General features: G+C 40.4%; 1 protein-coding gene across 6 annotated transcripts in view; it reads right to left on the reverse strand.

Moving 5' to 3' along the window:
- Positions 1-19,906, reverse strand: part of Rufy3 (RUN and FYVE domain containing 3) — a 65,221-nt gene that overhangs the window by 6,797 nt on the left and 38,518 nt on the right. For 3 of the 6 annotated variants that reach the window (XM_005392776.2, XM_005392777.2, XM_005392779.2), the window contains 9 exons: positions 18,876-18,999; positions 17,435-17,496; positions 14,453-14,518; positions 13,092-13,161; positions 10,323-10,415; positions 9,043-9,126; positions 7,057-7,224; positions 6,514-6,611; positions 1,699-1,818 (listed from right to left, as the gene is read on the reverse strand). In XM_005392776.2, the coding sequence (XP_005392833.1) occupies positions 1,699-1,818; positions 6,514-6,611; positions 7,057-7,224; positions 9,043-9,126; positions 10,323-10,415; positions 13,092-13,161; positions 14,453-14,518; positions 17,435-17,496; positions 18,876-18,999 (885 nt within the window). Of the gene's footprint in view, positions 1-1,698; positions 1,819-3,677; positions 4,375-6,513; positions 6,612-7,056; positions 7,225-9,042; positions 9,127-10,322; positions 10,416-13,091; positions 13,162-14,452; positions 14,519-17,434; positions 17,497-18,875; positions 19,000-19,906 lie in introns of those variants that run through there. The other 3 variants (XM_013518505.1, XM_013518506.1, XM_005392778.2) reach the window with 2 other exon arrangements.

Here is a 19,906-nt window from a genome sequence, read left to right on the forward strand (position 1 = left end):
GCTCATATGTGTTTTGGGGGCTGATACTGGGGACTGAACCCAGGACCTTCGTACTGAGCTACACCACAGGTCTCTTTTTTAGTTTTTATTTTGAGGCAGGGTCTCACTAAGCTCTTAAATTGTTCAGGCTGGACTGGAACTTGTAATCCTCTTGCCCCAACCTCCCAGAGTGATGGGATTACAGGCTGTGCCACCACGCCCAAGTTAAATACCAGTATTTTACACTGGCTCTTAATGAAGAGTTGTAGACCTGAGCAACAGTATTTGTAAATGTCATCAGAGTATAGTAGGAAGCGTACAGACGCTGAATACCACTTCACACCGAGCGGTGGGTCTCTCTTCTACTTATGTACTCAGTACCAGCTGTGCCCTCAGCTCGTGTCCTAGGAGCTGTGTTTTACATCCAACAGACGTCCAGTGGCTTCAGCATATGAGTTCATTTGAGAGAAAACGTGGGAGACGAGTTAAGGTCTGGAGTCAGAGCAACATGATTTTAAAGGACAGTGTTGCCATTTGTTAGTTTACCTGTGTGCATCTGGACCTGCTTAAACCCTCCATGCGGTAACTCCATATGAAAGGACGGACAGTAACATCACCCACTAAAGGAGTCAATGGGAAGACAGGGAGAGGGACTCTGCATGCGGACATAACACAATTTCAGGAAACTACCATTGTGCTGGCTATTAACTACTATTTATCTGGAACCCTGAGCTGTAATTTCCTAATTTTTTACTTTTTTTGAGACAGGGTCTTACCATGTAATTTAGGCTGGCCTTAAAACTACCATTTTTCCCTGAAAATAAGCCCTACCCCCAAAATGAGCCTGTTAAGATTACCAGCAAGATGGATGCATTTAGTACATCCACTGCAACATACAACAGATATATTGGATCATAAAATAACAATAAACAATATTAATATATAAATAATAATACTGATAGTAAAACTTAAAAATAAATAACATAAATTAAGTATTTGTAAATACCCAAGTGGGTGCCTCTGGATGAGACATAAACACCTATGTAAACAAACTTGAAACCTGTTGCCGAGTGACCAGCTGGCGCACAGACAATGCACGAATGTGTGCCTCTCACAAGGGCAGATGTGACCGTGTCTAACGTGAGTGTTCATAATTCAGTATGTTGTGTGGTAACGATACATTACGAGCAGGCTATTCGGACAGGAAGTGTGCATTTAAGGAGCACTTTTTTTGCTGGACATGAGCGACTGGGGCCAATGCATCTACAGGAAATGGAACCCCAAGAAACTCAAGCCGGAATTTGGGGTTTGGAGAGTAATGGCAATGTTTCAGATGATGACATGACTGTATCTGAATAAATGTGGGTTGTCATTCATGAATAAATCACCTGAAAGTAAGCCCCATTATGTCTTCTGGAGCAAAAATTAATATAAGACCTGGTTTTATCTTGGGGGAAATACAGGTAAGCAGCTCAGGGTAGCCTGGAACTCATGGTGATCCTCCTGACTTAGCTTCCGCAGTGCTGGGATTACAGGTGTATGTGCGCTACCACACCTGGCTATTTTCCTACTTCTTAATCACAGAAGATGTTGACAGGATTTGGAGAAGGCTGATGTATGGGAAGCTGTCCTGATCCCAACCCGAGGGAAAGACAGGGAAAGATGGGCTGTCTGGCCTGACAGCACCCAACCCTGTCAGCTCAGCTGCCCTCTCTTCACCGCTGCCTGGTCAGCTCCTCCACTTCCAGCTGCAGACTGTTGATCTTGTCCCCGAAGTCCTGCTTGAAGAGCCGGTTGTCCAACTCAGCCGACTGGCGGCCTTGCTCAGCCAGGCGCAATCTGGATGTGAGCCACATGAACTCGTGATGAAAACAAAAGCCATGGTGGGGGAGAGCAAGTTCACAGCACAAAATAAAATAACCCAAGGAAGAAGGCACAAGGAGACAGAGGGGAAACACTTTGCAGGACACACAAAAAAGAAATCATGAGGGAAAAAGATGGAAAAGAAACAAATTCTTTTAAAAAGCAAGATGAAGGTGAACCAGGCAGAGGAAAAGCCGATTTTCCACTTTTTTTATTCTAGTACTACAGTTTACAGCCATTAGATGATAAACAATAAAACATCACTTTTCAGAAAATCCATATCCAAAACCAACCTCAACTACACAGTAATTTGAATTTAACTCATTTGTTTGTTTTCATTTTCTAGTGGGTCTGGTACTTTATATTTCTGTGTTACACACATAGCTGGAAAGTGCTTACTGGTAATTACCTTATGTGTGGAATCTTCTGGCCCTTTCTCCAAACATAACTTATATCACTGGAATTACCCATCAGCCCTTACCCAAGCTTCAGGTTACTATACACGAAAAGTCTCTATGAGAATGTGGCTGTCTCTTTCCTTTCCATTCTGCCAAGTGGTGTGCAACAGACTGAACAAAGAACTCAGCACTAGGTCTTGTAAGACTCCCAATCCTGCTCTCTAGAAGAATCTCACAAATGCTTCTTTTGAACATTGTATGACTTTGCACCTATGAAGAATCATATTTTGGGCTTTTATGTAATAAAATCGGACGCATGGTTTTGTAGTCTTTATTTGGTGTTTGATCACTCCTTCCAAATGCTCACAGAAAGGTGATTCACTGCAAATTTGATTTATGTAGGTGCAAAATTAGTAGAACTAAAACATGTTCAAGAGCACAGGATCTTCCATGAAGTTTGTTTTAACATATATTATTTGACTTGATTTTGGTTCAAGGACCTAGAAAAAAGACGTACATGAAACCTCTCCTAGTTTTGGTTCTATCTTACTCTCCTAGTTCTGTTTCTGTCAAGAAGAAAAAAATATGAGCTGGAAACAAATGAATTATTTTGTCCCCACTTCCGCAGCTAAAATGCTACAAAACATACTGGAAAGAGGAAAAAAAAAAACAAACCACCCAAAAAAACCCAAAAACAAAAGTCTCAAAAATTTGTCAAGATCTTTTGAAGGAATGGAGGCTTATGTAAAAGCCTATCTCTGCAACTCAAAAATCATTAAAAAAAAAAAAAAATCAAAGTATTTATAGGATTATTTACAATGTAAAACCCAGAAAGGCTTGTATCTGTGATCACTTAGAAAAAGAAGCCCTGCTAATATTGCTTGTGTATATCTACTGGGAATCTTTTTTTTTTTTTTTTATAGTAAATAATAAAGAATGTGAGTTTATAATTTATCTGTTTCCTACTCTGAAATGTTTTTCTACTAACTAAATTATTAGTTTCTGAGAACCTGCAGCAAATCCCCATCTAAACAAAAAGTAACAGAAGCAGTAAATGTCTCCAGGTAGGAAAGAGCAGACAGGAATTGTTACTCATGTCTGTATGCTGTCCTTGCCAGGAGGACAGCAAAGTAGGTTTGAAGAGGGCATAGTGCATTTTTAAGAGTGTTCTTTTGAAAGTTGTTTGCTCTGCACTGGAAGTGGAACTGCAGGAAAGGGGCAGAGGTAGAAGGTGACAAGTATTAGGAGGGTTTCTCAAGCTTCCACATGATGTTACTGTAAGTTACCTAATCACTAACTTTATCTCTATGGACTTTAGGGGCTGGGGATTTAGCTCAGCGGCAAAGCGCCTGCCTGGCAAGCGCAAGGTCATGAGTTCGGTTCCTGGTACCGGAAAAAAACCAAAAAAAAAAAAAAAAAAACCAAAAAAATATGGACTTTAAAGAAATGTAAGGACGCTGTTTTTCTTTTGTTCAGTCACTAAGGCAAAAATCTTGCAAGCAACTTGGGTTATTAAGAGAACTGTAATGAAATACTGTACTAAGTACTTATCCTTGACTTGGGGATTTAACCTACATAACGAAAGTGAAAGGGGGCAGTGGCCTAAAAGACGCGGAGCTACTTCAGAGAGTCCAGCGCACAGGTCAGCTCGGTCCTTTCTGCTGCAGTGTGGAGCAGGCTGCTGGCGCAGACGTGGGGTGGACCGTGCCGAAGCCGCGAGTGCCGAGAGCTGGCTGCAAAGGCAGCGTTAATGTATGTACAGAGCTTCATTTCCCTAGGCTTTTCAATGGTGCTTTACTTATTGGTCAACTCAGAAATAATTTCTTAAGTTTATCTGGCATTTAATTTGGAATTTATACCAAATTTTCTAACTTTGAGAAGAAAATAATATAAAAAACCCAACATATATATCCAACTGTTTTTAAAAACCCAATAAATTCAAAGCCAACTTCTGGTGACATTTTAGATAGATTAGAATTTAAATGTAATAACTTTCAGATTTCTTCCTTTTACAGTTAACTTGGGATAACAGACTTGTGAGGTGACCAACTATATAAATGCCTAATGATGTTTTGGGATCAGTTTATTTGCTGCACTATTTAAGGTCTTTGCCTGTTTCACCAAATCTTTTTCACTAAATAAAATAAAAATGAAAATGAATTGAAAGGGGAATGAGAAAATGGATAAACAGGGAACACAAAGATTGTAAGAGAACAAGTCAGCTTAATATTCAGAGAGATGGATCATTATTTTAGCTTTACTTTAAATCCCAAGTCAAAAAATCACTGAAAAATAATCTGATACACTTTAAAAGCAAAACTGATGCATACTAAAATCAATCTGCTAAGTCATAAACTTGTAACCACCTCTAAGCCAGTTTTTAATTAACTTTCTTTTCTGGGACACCATTTTTTTTCTGGTAGTACTGGGGATTAAACCCAGAACTTTCACACTGAGCTGTACCCCTAGTCCTTTTTTAAATTTTGAGACAGAGTCTCACTAGGTCATCCAAGCTGGGCTCAGACTTGTGATCCACCAGCCTCAGCCTCACAGAGAATCTGGATTACATGTGTGCACCCCACACTCGACACCCAGAATACCTTTTTATTTATCGTCCACACCAGAGAGTTCAAGCTTATTTGTAAATCTACAATTAACTTTTTAGCAAATATTAATACGCATCGCTGTGCAGGGCCCTCCTTGCTTTAGAATCACCTGAAGAAAAAAAGTCACTGACTCATTCATTCACCAATATGCTAAACTTATGCCTCATACATTCAGGGCACTAAGACAGATCTGATGAAGGACCTTAAGAGATTAGCTCACTAACCTCATGGAGCTTACATTCTTACTGAAGATAGGAGACATAAAGGCTTGGAAGATAAGGCAGATGGTGAGAAGTGCCGTAGTGGTATAGACAGAGATGGACATGAAAATGGAAATCCCAAGGACATTATTTCTCGCTGGGAAGAGGTATCAGGAGGAAGCTGTTAAGCCATGTGTGTGCCATTTGAGCCCGAATGTAAAAAATGAATCTGAAGAATACTCCCAAGTGGAAGGGGAAGGGCATCCCTGCTTGGTGAACTATCAGAAAAGAAACAGACGGGACAGATGGAATGCACATTCACGGGCTGGAAGTTCAGTCGTACTCAAGTGGAAGGGCTAAGCAGGAATGAAAAGTGCAAATGCCAGGCTATCGGGGCTGTCCTCACCATAGCCTGCCCTGTGTCCTCCAGGGTGTACTGCTATCTTGCTTTATCCTTTTATTCATCCCCAGCTCACTCTGCAGAGCCAGCTTCTCCCTCCCTCTTCACTTTTACTATTTCAAATAAACTTTGTCACCGCTTTTTTTGCCCATTTCTTTCAAAATTAAAAAAATAGAAGTGCAAACATCAAATGATCGCTGGTGCTGCATTCAATCTTCGAATCTGAGCTACTTCTCTTGGCTGCTGAGCCATTAGAAAGAAAACAGTGCTTTCAGACAAACAGGAATCAGTCTCACAGGGAGACTGCTTTGGGCAGAGTGAGCTGTACACATGGGTGTGGGGCGGGAGGCCGAGGTGGTGGCGCAGGACGAGGACTCAAGACTGCTCTCTAGGTGCAGAGCAGAGCAGAACGCGCCCCGGAGGTGTCAGAGGAAGCGACTGGGCCATGCAGGACAAGGTCACAAGAGAAAAAGAATACAACACAGAAGACAGAAAAGGGCTCAAGGTGAAGGAGGGAGGGAAAGATCAAGAGCAGGTCCTGGCAGGACACCTATCTCAGAATGCAGTCTAGGTATCACCTGGACTAAAGCAGTCAAAGGCTTTGGTGATAAAAAATAAAACCACACAATTACGAACACATCCTTCAAAGTCCTCTCATCTTGGTACACATATACCTCTAATCATGACAATGAAATGGGGTAAGTTCTCGTTCCCTTTTTGAGAGAAGGTCTCACTGCGTAGTGCAGGCTGGCTTTGAATTCGCTATGTGCCCAGCTGGCCTCAAACTCCGAGTAATTCTCCTGCCTCAATCAGTCAAATGCTTGGAATTACAGTGTGTTAAATTCCCACATCCGATGCTCAAAGTACTCAGAAAAGGATGACGTTTCTTGGCAATGTTTTCAATGACATTTTAGAAAACACAGAAAATCTAACTGGCTTTCTTTCTACTAACATGTCTGATTTAGGTTGGAAGAATTTAATATATTTTCCACTTGCTAAATGCATAGCAAGTCTCCTCACTGCTCACACTGACAGCTCAGTTTTTTCTACAAAAAACAGCATTTTACCTTTGTTCCAGTTGTTTAATGGTAGCAGCCATCTGATTAGTCTTCTCTTCCAAACGACTGTTTAGTTCACTTTTCTGTTTTACTCCTAAGTCTGAACTCTGTATGTAAAATAATTATAGAAGATCTATATAACATAAAATCCTGAAATATAACTATACATGCTGTTTGAACCTAATGGTAAGTAGAAAATAGGGAAATAAAAGTGCTCATATGTTTGCATAGCAGTTAATTTCCAAATGGAAAAAAAAAAGCAATTTGGTTAGGATTAGTACTGTTATGTGTGCAGCCTGGGGGAGTGGAATGTGCAACTCAGCTCACATATTAAGGCTAGAGTAGAAACTGTTCTCAGGATAAAGAGTCCCTCCCAACCCCCCCTGCAGTGCAAAAAGTGGCCTGGATTCTCCAGAACACCACCGGGGGACCCTATGATGGCCTGCCTGTCCAGAACACTGCTGCAGTGGGCCTCCATTATGTCCCCATTGTGACCGCCGCACAGGGGTGGGAGAGCCCCAGGTCCTGGGAGCCGAGCCCCTCCTCCCCTACCTGCAGCTTGAAGGCCAGTTCATGCTTGAGAGCCCTGAGGTCATCTAGCTGCTGCCTCAGCGACACCAGCGCCTCCTGCTTCTCACACACGTCCTTCTCCAGCAGCTTCATGGCCAGCTCCATCTCCTGCCGCATGCTGATCTGGAGCTCCAGCTCCTTCTCAACATCCTGCCAGGACATAAGCGCAAGCCACACAGTCTCACAGGGAAAGGAAGGTCTGCGTGCTCTGGTGAAATAGCCAAAAGCTGTCATTCATGTTCAGAGACATTAATGGTAAGAATAATGATTAGGGTAACACAGTAACTTTTCTCAATCATGCAAATCTGAAAACTTGCTAGCCGAAGACAGGGCTAGTGAATCACATCTTGGCAGTACTTCAACAGACATTGAGACAAATGCTGTTTTATTTTAGAAATGTAGAGTGTTAAAGTATTCAGCACAAAACAAGGCAGGTGTAATTCTCTGCAATTTGCATGCTGATATATTCAAGAGTCCAAGAAACCTAGCAGAGGGAACGGTCAGTACAGGCAACTGAACTTTTAGGGAGCACTGCAACAACATTCTCATCACCACTGTCAGTGTCATCATCAACATCAGCACGGGGGACTGAACCCAGGGCTTCTGCACTGAGCTATATCCCCACACTTTTTTTTATTACTTTGAGACAGGGTCTTGCTAAGTCACCCAGGCTGGGCTTGAATCTGTGATCCTACTGCCTCAGCCTCCTAGTGTGCTGGGATTATAGGAATGCAATATCACAGCCAATTACTGCAACACTATTCAGAGGAGCAAAGATACAAAGACCTGTATACTCAGGCACACCCTGAGCCTCACCTACTTTCTTAACATTTACCTTATTGTGATAAAAGAACATGAAAAATTTAAAGATTTTTTTTTTTTAATTTAAAGATTTTGAGTATGCACCATTTAACAGAGACTCCCCCTGTACATGACAGAAAATGAACTATAGGCTCTATGAAAACGCTGTATTATTTCTAGGACCCTCCTTATGAAGAGTGTTTTGAGATCTAAGTTTTATCCATATGGATGGCAAGTACTAACTATTTTAAGGATGTTAAAATAACATTACTGCAATTTTAAAAAACCTGAAACTGTCATATACTGCTAATATTTTTTTGTTTTGTTTTGACTTTTGAGACTGGGTCTCACTATATAGTTCAGGTTGGCCCTGAACTCACTATATAGTTAGGGCTGACCTCAAACTTGCGGTGATCCTCCTGCCTCAGCTTCCTGAGTGCTGGGCTTATAGGTGTACGCCCCTATGCCTGGCTATACTAGTACTTTGTAATAACTTTTTAATGCAGATTAAGTCATCCCTTAATTTCAGGCTTTTCTCCATTCTTAGAGACATTATGATATGAATTTCGTTAGTTCATCATATATCTAAACTTTGCATGAGCTACTAATGCTCACATAGGGTTTATTTATGAGTTTGAGGCCAGCCTGGACTACAGAGTAAGATCTTGTCTCAGAAAAACCAAAACACCCCTAAAAAAACAAAAACAAAAAAGGAATAGTATTCCTTTCTATACATTTTTTCACTTGTATCTAAGATCAAGAACGAATCCAGAAAGAACAGCTGAAGAGTGTAATTTTGTATTTACAATTCTTAGGAAGGGAAAGAGGAGCTGCTTCCTCTAGGTGCTGACTCTCCACAGGCACGAAGGGCCAGGTGGTGGAGGGGTGGGGACTGCAGAGTTTAAAGTAATTTCTGTCATCTAACACTTCTGTGATACAAACTACAAAGGTAAAAGAAAAAAATATTGGCAAAATCTTACAGCTGTTGAGAATACTCAAAACACGGACTGAAAAAGCATTATGGGAAATGCGGGTTACAAAGGATAAGAAAATAGTTTCATCGGATTTATAAAAATTTTACAGAGCAGTACTGACATTCCTGTTTATTAGCAGATCTGCAAAACACCACCTCAGGAACCAACTTCTGTGTTCCTAAGCAATGCTTACCAATCGTAATTGTGTCTCCTCCTTTAAATGCTTTCTTGCTTCAGTTAGTGCTTGCCCTTCAGCAGTTCTGTCTTGCTTAGGACCCTTGAAAAAACAAGTAAGATAATATATATTTAAGGAGTTAAGTAATCAGCAAAGAGCAGATACTTGAATTACTATTTAGTAAAGAAAAGTGGTATACTTAAAAGCAGATATAACAATGAATTAAGACAATTAAAAAAATAAAAAGTCTAGAAAATTTTAAAAGGTTTGGCTGAATTGGGAGTTTCCTGCCACTTTACTTGAAAACCTAAAACATGTTACCCAAAACATGAGCTGGACATTTTAAAAATAGCTTTTAAGAAGTAACAGTATTCACTGAAAAATATGAATTGAGCCAAACATTTAAGTGATAGTATATTAGTTCTCCAGAGTTCTCGTATTTGGAGTCTTCAACTATCTATAGATCACATTAAAAATAACTATGTCATCCAAAAATCCTTCTGAGCATTTACAGGTGTATCATGAAGTTGGCACATCAATGCCCCTCACTCTAGGCACAGAAAACTGCTTCTGTTCCTCTCAGGGCACAGTTTGTTTGTTTTTCTGAGAGGGTCTTAGTCAAGGTGGCCTTGAACTCACGATGTAGCCCAGGCTGGCCTTGAAGTTGTGGCAATCGTCCTGCCTCAGCCTCCCAAGTGAGCACTGGGATTGAAAGTGTGCACCCCCACACCTGGCTGACTATCAGTTTCTATAGTCCCTTAAAGTAGCACCATTATAATTTAGTACAGTGTTGACAATTATGGTCCTCAGCCATCCTAAGTGGCTAAGTGAGTTATGTCCTCTAACAAAGAAGGCTTGAAATTGTGCAATTAACTTGCCAAAAAGCTAAGTAGACACGTATAAAAGTTTGTTGCTTCAAGCAATTAGGTTATCCAGCAGACTCTATGGTAACTCTTTCCCAGGATATCTGATTAATGAGGTGTCAGTTCTTACAGAACAGTCACACTGTGAAGATAACGGCATGTTTAATATCACAGATACAGCAGCTGCATATAGTACAAATCACAAATCCAGGAAACTGAGTTACACTTTCCTGCAGTCGTTAAACGTACGCAGGTGGCACTGACGGCAGAAGCATGGGGGTGAGAAGGCGTCGCCCTCACTGTCACACACACCTGCAGCCTGCACGGCAATTGCAAGATGCGCAGGTGGCCTCCTCTGGAGACCCCTCCCCCGCAGCCCACACGCACTCTCCAGGAACATTTTGTACATCCGTGTTATAACAAGGGAAGGCTCACCTTCCGACTGGATTCCAGTATGTAGGAGCTTTCTTCTTTCACTCGTTCCATTTCTTCTTGCAAGGTAATAATCCTGTTGTTTGCAACGGCAAGCTAGTGGTAAGATTTTAAAAATAATCTTTTATTCTTTAATAGCAGTGTAAATCTTTTAGGAAATAATTTTCAGGCTCATTCTTAGAAATAAAGAAAGCTATCAATAGAAAGTTCTCCTAAAGAACTTCAGAAGGCCTGTTTCTAATGTGTGTAGTAAGGAGGTCCCAGTGTGCTGTAGGCCCATGTAGCCAGGTTGCCCTGAGTTCCACGGAAGATCTCTGTCGCTGACCCCGAGCCCTCGCTTCTGAAGAGACCCTAGCAGATCCTAGGCACCTGCCTGGACAAGGTCCTGTTGCGGGCAGAGTGTTACTAAGGGGTTGCATGCCTGCTCCCACTCTACAGTGGGGAAAAGCAAGGCTGAAACACTGCCCTCTCTGTACCTCCTGAACTCAGCTGTACCCGAGGATGGGCAGTGCCTGAGCCCCGCAGGGGGGGAAGTGGGCAGCCAGCTCCTTGCTGGTATCAGAGGGCTCTACTGACTCCCAGTCCAGCTGGGGAGTGTATGAGAGGGTGGGTGGCTCTGCTTTCGAAGCTGAGCTCCAAGCCTGCTTCTGTCTGGCTTGTTGGCTTGCTGAAGTGTAAGAAGGGATTTGGGACAAGCAGTCTCCTCTCCAGATCTAAGTTCACTGCAGACAGGTGAGTCCAAGACTCAACTTCACAGAAAGAACCATGAAACCTAATTTTGGCTCTGGACCCAGCTGGGCATGTTAGTTCAGCTTCATCATTGGTCAAGGGGACACTGACATGTTCTGATCCTTTCATACTGGGGAAAGAGGTCCATTTCTACTGGCCCTCTTAAATCTCAAAATGGAAAAGACAAAAGGCAGCCCTGACCAGCTTTATCTGTTCTCTATAAAGTACACATAGTGCTACATTCAGTTTTAAGCAAATAAATGTTACCGGTAAGATAATTAAGGAATAGATGAGTATGGTTAGTGTAATAAATCTAAGGCAGGGAAAAGTTCTGTGATGGGGTAAAATTAACAGCCCATCCCTTTGTTGTGGTTGACAGCACAGGATTAAACCCAGAGGTGCTTTACCACTGAGCTGTATCCCAGTACTTTTCACTTTTGAGATAGTCTTGCTTAGTTGCCCAGGTCTGCAGGGAACTTAGGATGCTCCTGCCTCGGTCTCCCAAGTAGCCAGGATGTCAGGTGTGTGCTACAGTGCCAGCAACCATCACATTTACTATGTGCTTAGTAAGCGTCAGACACTGTTCTAGGGCATTACTGTGCACAAATCAGTTAATGTGAATAACCTTACAAAATATTTTTATACGGTAGAGATGAGCAAACCATTTTATAGATAGGTTAGCCAAGAAATGGAAGAGAGACTTAGATATTTGGCTCAAGGTTAAAAGGCTACAAATGCCAGCTGTGAGCGTACGGGGGGCAAGAGTGGAGACCGCCTAGCTGCTGCGCTGTGCCTCTCCACAGGGTGGCAGCACAGCTGGAGGAGAAAACATAGGTGCCAGATGGACAGGCCTGTGCGATACGATTCTAAGAGGCATTTCTGTGAATTAGAGTTCTGATACATAATTTTAAAATCTTGGCCTGGGGATACAGCTCAGTGGTATAGCACCGGCTTGGCAAGCTCAAGGTCTGAGTTTGATTCCTGGTACGAAAAAAAAATTTTTTTTGTTTTTGTTTTTGTTTTTTTTTTTGGTTTTTCTCCGGTACCGGGAACCGAACTCACGACCTAGCGCTTGCCAGGCAGGCGCTTTTGCCGCTGAGCTAAATCCCCAGCCCCCCCAAAAAAATTTTTTTAAATAAAAATCTTCACTCAAAACTGAAGCTCACAGAGCTGCAAAAGTGTTTTAAAATTATAACAAACTTGTTTTTGAAGAAAAACTGGTTCAACAGCATATTCCTGACTTTAATTTGACTCTACTTAAACCAAATTTATCTTACTGTATATAATGGGGCCACTATAGTAGGAGACAGAAGACAATCTTTGTAATACTGGTAAGTTTACTTATGATATTTCATAAAAACACCTAATGTTACTGAAGAAAAAAATCTATAATGTAGCCTTTGGCATGTCAGAAAAACCAGCTTTATTAATCATAAGTAGAACATGAGGTGAATTTTCTTCTTGTTTTAGGGACTTTGTTCAAGAGTTTCCTCAGCTGCTCTTCAGGGTCACTCAAGCCGAAAGGGTAAGAAGCAACACCATGTCCTGGCCAGCGACAGGCCGGGTCCTCAGGGGTCAGGCGACTACTGACCCAGAGCACAGCACCCCTGAGCAGCGGGCCGCATGAGCAGGCGGGCGGGCTTCCGACCAGGGCTCACTACCTTATCTACCCCACGGCCCGGGGGCAGGAGCTTGCCATGCTGGACACATAAATCAGCGCTTGGCACATAAAAATCGGTAACTAGGTTCGGCATAGAATAGTGCCCAAAATACTTATTAAACAAAGAGATGATGAATATCATGCTTTTGTACTAAATATCTACTAGAGGTCGGCCCAGAAAGAATGTTCATATCGGCCAATGAGCCTGTTCAGTCCAGATGGATGCAAGAGAAGCTGAGGTGCAACCGCAGTCACAGCGAGGAGCTGCGTGCTAGAGCAGATAGCACCTGAAAAGTCAGGTCCTTTATTTCTAAGGTGATATAAACATTTCACTAATGCATGTTATTAAATTTTACAGATCAAAGTATTTCCAAAACACATACCTCCTCTGTCAGTTTAGTGTTGGATTTTTCTAATGCATCTACTTTGGCCTGGAGGTTATTTACTGTAGCACTGTCAAAAGAAAAAACCCATATAGTTGTCATTGAAAAACAGAATGTTAAGCTGTACCTTCTTTATCAGACCTCCATCGCATTTATCCTTCATCATCTAGTATCCACAATTGTCGATGGACTTACAGGCTGTCTTGCCACAGGGGCTGGATCTTTGGTACTGCAGTATGTATTCAGTTAAATATTTAATTAAGCTCCCCCCATGACTGAACGTGGGCAGCAGAGTGATACCCCAAGCCCCTTATGAATTCTCTGACAGCAGCTTGCTGAGCTGCCAAGGTTGGCCTCAAATCTTTGATCACCCTGCCTCAGCCTCCTGAGAAGTGTGGGCTACAGGTGTGAGCCACCAAGCCTGCTCAACAACCACTCTTCTGAGCTATTTTGCTTGCACAGCATTATTTCGTTTACTCTACAACCACCCTATGTGTTAGAAACTAAGGAAAGAGTAAACAACAGGGTCATGTTCGTATTCACCGTCAACCAGTCACACAGTTGGCTTGAGTTGGCTGATATCTCTAAGGCTCATTATAGTCACGATGGGCTCTTGGTCTCCAGAAAAAGTGAACTTGAACTGCATTTGTCAGCCATAACCAAGAAAACTAAAACATTACACCATACTAACACAGCCATATTGTAAGTCTTGAATTAAAAGTGGCTTTCATTATAGAATTTATGGAAGTTCTACAAACTATTAGCAGGATAACTAATGGATATACTGATCTCCTGAATTAATCAGCAGTCTTTAGTAAAACAGAAATATCAAAGTCCTCAAGGTTATCAACAGTTGTGGGTCCCCCTTCTCTGGACAGGGGAACTGCTTTCTGGTCTGGAGAGCTCTGCAGTACTTGGTGAGGACTTGGTAACAGTGAACTCAATGCCTAAATGTGGAGCGCAAGGGAGCAGGAAGATGCGTCATCTGAAGGAACTCAAATAAGGGACGTTTACTCCAGCTCAGCCTTGTGATCTGTGGCTTTATCCACTGCGTTAAGAATTCCACGTGTCACATATTTTAGAATTCTTTTCCCTTCCTTCTTTTGGACTTTCCCCAATCCCAGCTCCTCTTTCCTTTTGAAGTTTCTTCCCATTTTACAGTGAATGCTTTTAATCACTAGAGTTATAATTTCATAATAATCTGAGATTGCCTTTTATCAAAGCTCACTGAAACAGTTAAATCTTGTCATATCCTAACTAAATGCCTGCCAGCTACAATGCTGTATGTCTGATGAATATATTCTGAATTTACTCTCTCCCAACAAATCTTAGTAAAAGAGAATTATTTATTCATTATTTACTTCAGATGTCTGTTGAGTTCTTCGACATAGTTCTTCTGGTCCAGAATTGCAGTAATCTGACCATCCCTGGGAGTAGGGAAGAGGAAATAAAGGTCAAGCAAGTAACACTGGAAATACCAAAGTCCTTCCTCCTACCCACTCTTTTCATAAATTGTAAGAAGAAAATTAGGGCACAGATACACTGAGCCAGAAGACAGACGTGACATATAACCCATGACACACCAACAAGAAAGGCTCAGAAGTTCCGAGACGAAGCTGGGTGTCATAGTGCGCATCTATAATCCCAGAGTCTTGGAAGTGGATGCGGGAGGATCACAAGTTCAAACCCAGCCTGAGCAACTCAGTGACTCAGTAAGACCCTGTCTCAAACTAGAAATAACAAAGGGCTGGGGATGGAACTCAGTATGAAGGCTTTGGTTTTGATCTGCACTACTGGAAGGAAAAAAAAGAAATCCATGTTGATGAAGTGCTTAAATAGAAAGTTACTGCATTCTAAGTATGTTTCTGCTGTTCCTTTCTAGTTTCACTCTAATAATAGATGGTGAGAACTCACTTTGCAGGATTTCCATTTCTTTGGTTGTGTGAAACTCTTTACTGTTGCTATGAGAATGTTCTATTTTGAAGTAAAAAAAAATTCCCAGAATAGGAAACTCTATGAAGGGTAGAGTGATTCAGTGGTTGCCTGGACTTAGTGGAGGGAGACTGGGACATGATAGCTAGTAGGCAGAGTGTTTTCTTTTGGGATAACAAACAAAAAGAGCTCCACAAAAAATGCTCCCTAAAAAGAGAACTACCATTTGATCCAACTATAACACTCCATGGCATACGCCAGGAGGAATTAAAGCCAGCACACTATCGCGATACCTGCGCACCTCTTTAGTGAAGCACAATCCACAACAGCCAAGGTATGGAATCTGTCTAGGTGCCCATCAATAGATGAACAGCTGAAGAAAGTGTGTTATATACACACAATGGAGCATTATGCAGTAGTAACAAAAATGGAATTCTGCATATCATCTATAAAAAAATGGAAGGAATTAGTGATCCTCTTAAGTGAGACAGGCTGCGCTCGGAGGAAAAATACTGCATGTTTTCCCTAGTATGTGGAATCTAGAAATGATGACATGAACGTAGGAGGGAGACTGTTATTAAGACAAATGGAAAATAAGAGGGGGAGTAAGGGAGGGAAAGGGGATGGAAAAAAGTTATTGATTAAATAGTTAAGAGATAGCCAGGTGTGGTGACACACGCCTGTAATCCCAGCACTCGGGAGGCTGAGGTAGGAGGATTGTTGCAAGTTTGAGACCAGCCTGGACTACAAAGTGTGCTCAAAGCCAGTGTGGACTGCATAGTGACACTCTGTCTCAAAAAGCAAAAAAAAGAAAAAGTTAAAGAGATAAAGTTGATATGAATTTATTGAGGTGAAAGGTTTCTACTACACTCTGTTAAATGAAATAGCAGGTCATAAAACAGTACATATGGCATTATCTACGTTTTATTTTAAAAAGTGTATTAGAAGCTGGGGATATAAATCAGTGGTGCAGCATCTGCCTGGCAAGTGCAAGGTCCTGAGTTTGATTTCTGGTACCCCACCAAAAAAAAGTATATTAATGTATAGAAATATAGTATCAATTTTCTGGAAAAATATTCATGTAATTGTTTTAATTTCTTGGCGATGAGCACATTTTTCTTTTTTTACCCTTTTTGAATCTGTGCTATTGTAGCATGTTTTTAAGTGGAAGAAATTAAGAATTGCTGTAAGTATGTGAGGTGATGTTAAATTAACTTGATTATAGTAATCATTTCACAATGTATATGTATCTGAAAACATGATGTATGATGTAAATATATATGATTTTATTTCAATTATACTCAAAAAAGTGAGGTAAAATTAAGAAAAACAGGAAGTGCTTACAAACCTTGCTAACTTGGGTTTTAGGTATTACATTTTATGCTCTATCAGTGGCTTATAAAGTTTTCTTTTTGCAAGTTAACTTTTCAGCTTCACTAGTATTATTTATAGCAACAATTTTCCACTTGTCACAGAAGCTGAATTAAATTCACTCTGTTGTAATATATTATTGTCAAAGGCCGTGTATTTGCCTTTAAGCGCTGTATATAAGTACTATATATACATATTCAAAGTAAATGGTATAAAAGACAAGCACTTAGAACCAACGAATCTATAATATGCATAATATGCATAAACAGACTCTTCACCTGAATGCCAAATAAAGTCTACAACTGCAGAATAAGTGATATACTCTTAGACTCAATGTCCACAGTTAAAACTTTGAACTAATTATTATACTTTTAACTGCTAAGTATGTAAAAGGTGTAAGTTGCACTTCTGTTCTCTAATCACCAAGTACCATAAATAATATTTTAAAAATTTACCGTTTTATTTTGAAATAATTTTGGACTTACAAGAAGAGTTGTGAAGGTTGTAAACATTCCATAAACCTTTCATTCAGCTCCCCATAATGTCTGCTTTTTTGTTTTGCGACAGTTCTTGCTGCATTGCCCAGGCTGCGCCCAAACTTGTGATTCTCCTGCTTTACCTTCTGAGGAGTTAGGATTACAGGCATGCACCATCATGCCTGACCTTATGTTAATGTTTTATGTAACCCCATGATGCATATTTCATACTGCAAATTTTAAGTAAATTGAGAATGCAGTCCCTTTTAAGAAAAACTGTGTTTTCAAACACCACTTTAACAGGTAGAGAAACTGGAATCCTATTATAAAGTTTTACTTTGTTTGCTCCTGAGCCAAAGAACAAAACAATCATTTAACTAAAAATCCTTTCAGGGTTTGGCAGCAGGAACAATAGTCAGATATTCTCAGCAAGACTTTATTAAATCCACCTTCAGAAAATCGTTTGGCAAGTCTGCTGCATTGTTATGGAGATAAACTTGCAACACTACAAAAGGGGAAAATACTGAAGAGAAAGAGGAGAAATCCAATTTTCTTTGTACATACCCTTCACTACCTTTACTGCTGTTCCCATCCTTCAGATACATGGAAAAGTCTATAACTCCAACCTACAGAGATTTTCAGAATTCAATACAAAATTAGATAATTTCTCAAAGGCACCAAACAATGTCTCTCTCTAGGTACACAAATGATAAGACTGTCATATAAAACCAGAAATTTATGATGAAAATGTCATGTTTTCCTTAAAATGTAATTAAGGATTGACATGAGTTGAAAGAATCAAGATTAAATCAATAGGACCTAGACCAGATCATGACTAAGAAAGTGAATAGAAAGCTTAATATAAACACAAATATGCTCTTCAAGTTTCTTTTTTACTTATTTCAGGTATTCTGCTATGGAACTGCTAGTCACTTCTAGGAATAATTTTTAAAAGTTATAATTACAAAAATAATGGACATTCCCCTAAGTTTCAGAGAACACCAAAAAAGTAATACAGAAGGCCCATAATCTCACCACCTTAAAATGGCCACTGCTGGGGCTGAGGATACAGCTCAGTGGCTCAGTGGCACAGTGCCTGCCTGGCAAATGCAAGGTCCCGAGTTCGATTCCCAGGACCAAAAAAAAAGATCAAGCCGGGCATGGTGGCATGCACCTGTAATCCCAGCACTTGGGAAGCTGAGGCAGGAGGATTGTTGCAAGTTCAAGACCAGCCAGGGCTACAAAGTGAGCTCAAGGCTAGCATGGACTGCATAGTGAGACCCCGTCTCAAAAAGACAAAAAAAAAAAAGATAGCCACTGCTCACATTTTGATGTCTCTTCTTTAACTTTCATTGATATACATATTCATCTAAGACTGCCGTTTTATTATCCAGCTAATTTATTTGGTAAAATCCCAAACAAATGATATTTCCTTTCCTTTTTTCCCAGAGTAAAACCTAACCAAAGTTCATTTTAGTGTTTCAGAGAGAAAGGGTGAGAAGTAGCCAGACTGGAATCAGCATTTTTATTTGTTCAGCAATTAACATGTGCTAGGCCCTGTTTCTAAGAGAATTACAAGTGCTAACTCCTGCATTCCTCACAATAACTCTGTCAAACACATTTTTTTATCCCCACTTTGTATCAAAGAATTCAAAGCACTAAGGAATTGTGTAACTCCAACATATATTCTGCTGGGAGATGAGGAAGGTCAGATTTAAACATAGTTCACGCTGCCAGGTTTGGCTTCAGAGGCTTCACTCATAACTACCCTATTACCCTGCAGTTATATATAAGATTATATACTTCATAAGTATCACAGCCAAGGCAATAATTTGAAAAAACATTCCAGAAGACAAAATCTGATTTTTAATATTCACATCAAAACTAAAGGAAATTTTATTTATAATTTACTTTCCTCTAACTTGATTGATACCTTATGAATCCACATCATAATGTAAGAGAACACAGAGTGACATACTGGGTTAAATGAACATTTTTCCCATACCTGAGAGTCCAGATCTTCTCCTTTCATACAGAAATTAGCATCAATGACATTCAGCCCCACCAGCAGACCAGCGATAATAGCCCCTTCTTCTTCCATCATGAGGGCGTTCGGTTCATAGAATTCACTGAAAGAGAATCCACAGAGTACTGTGATAAGACCTGGAAACCCATCATGAAGCCAAGGAGAAAAATGCTTACCTCATGGTTGGATACTGTCATCTATGGTTAAGAGTGAAAAAGTGAAACAGTACAAAGGTTTTGGTAAATGTCTGAGGTAGCGGGCATATGAATAACTCTTTAGACAGTATGTGGAGGGTCTGGCTGAAAAAAATAGTAGCAGTATGGTACTGTGGTTGAAGTGAGTATTCAGATGTATTTGTATTTGTGGTGTACCATGGGATAATTTTGCAGTTTGTTAGGCATCTTAGAAACTTTTTTAAAAAGATTGCCTTTTTCTATTTAGCCTATCTAAGCACACCATTTCTGTAATGCACTGAATAAAGATCTTTAAAATGTGAACTTTAAAATGTGTTATGAGGCCAGGTATGGTGGCGCATACCTGTAATCCCAGCACTCAGGAGGCAGAGGCAGGAGGACTGCCATGAGTTCAAGGCCAACCTGAACTACATAGCAAGACCCTGTCTCAAAAAAAAAAAAAAAAGTGTTATGTACCAACTCCCTATGATGAATGCAACCATGTACCACAGACATGTACTAATGGAAAAAGTGAACTGCTAAATTATATATATATATTAGTTTTGACTAACAAAAGATGCCTAACAAGCAGCAACCTAATAGACTGAATGAGGAATGGATAAAAAAGGTATTTTTATACAATGGAGTATTAGCTATAAAAAAAGATAAACTCGAGGCTTTTATAGGTAAATGGATGCAAATGGAGACCATACTCATAAATGAAATAAATTGGACCTACATGTGCAGACATCATGTTGTCTCCTTAGTATAAGAACATGAAAGAGTAAGTGGAACCCAAAACATACAGTAGATATTGGGGAAGGGAAAGAAATTGCT

The sequence above is a fragment of the Chinchilla lanigera genome, unplaced genomic scaffold (genome assembly GCF_000276665.1).
Source record: "Chinchilla lanigera isolate Chin_1 unplaced genomic scaffold, ChiLan1.0 scaffold00046, whole genome shotgun sequence".
Taxonomy (NCBI): domain Eukaryota; kingdom Metazoa; phylum Chordata; class Mammalia; order Rodentia; family Chinchillidae; genus Chinchilla; species Chinchilla lanigera.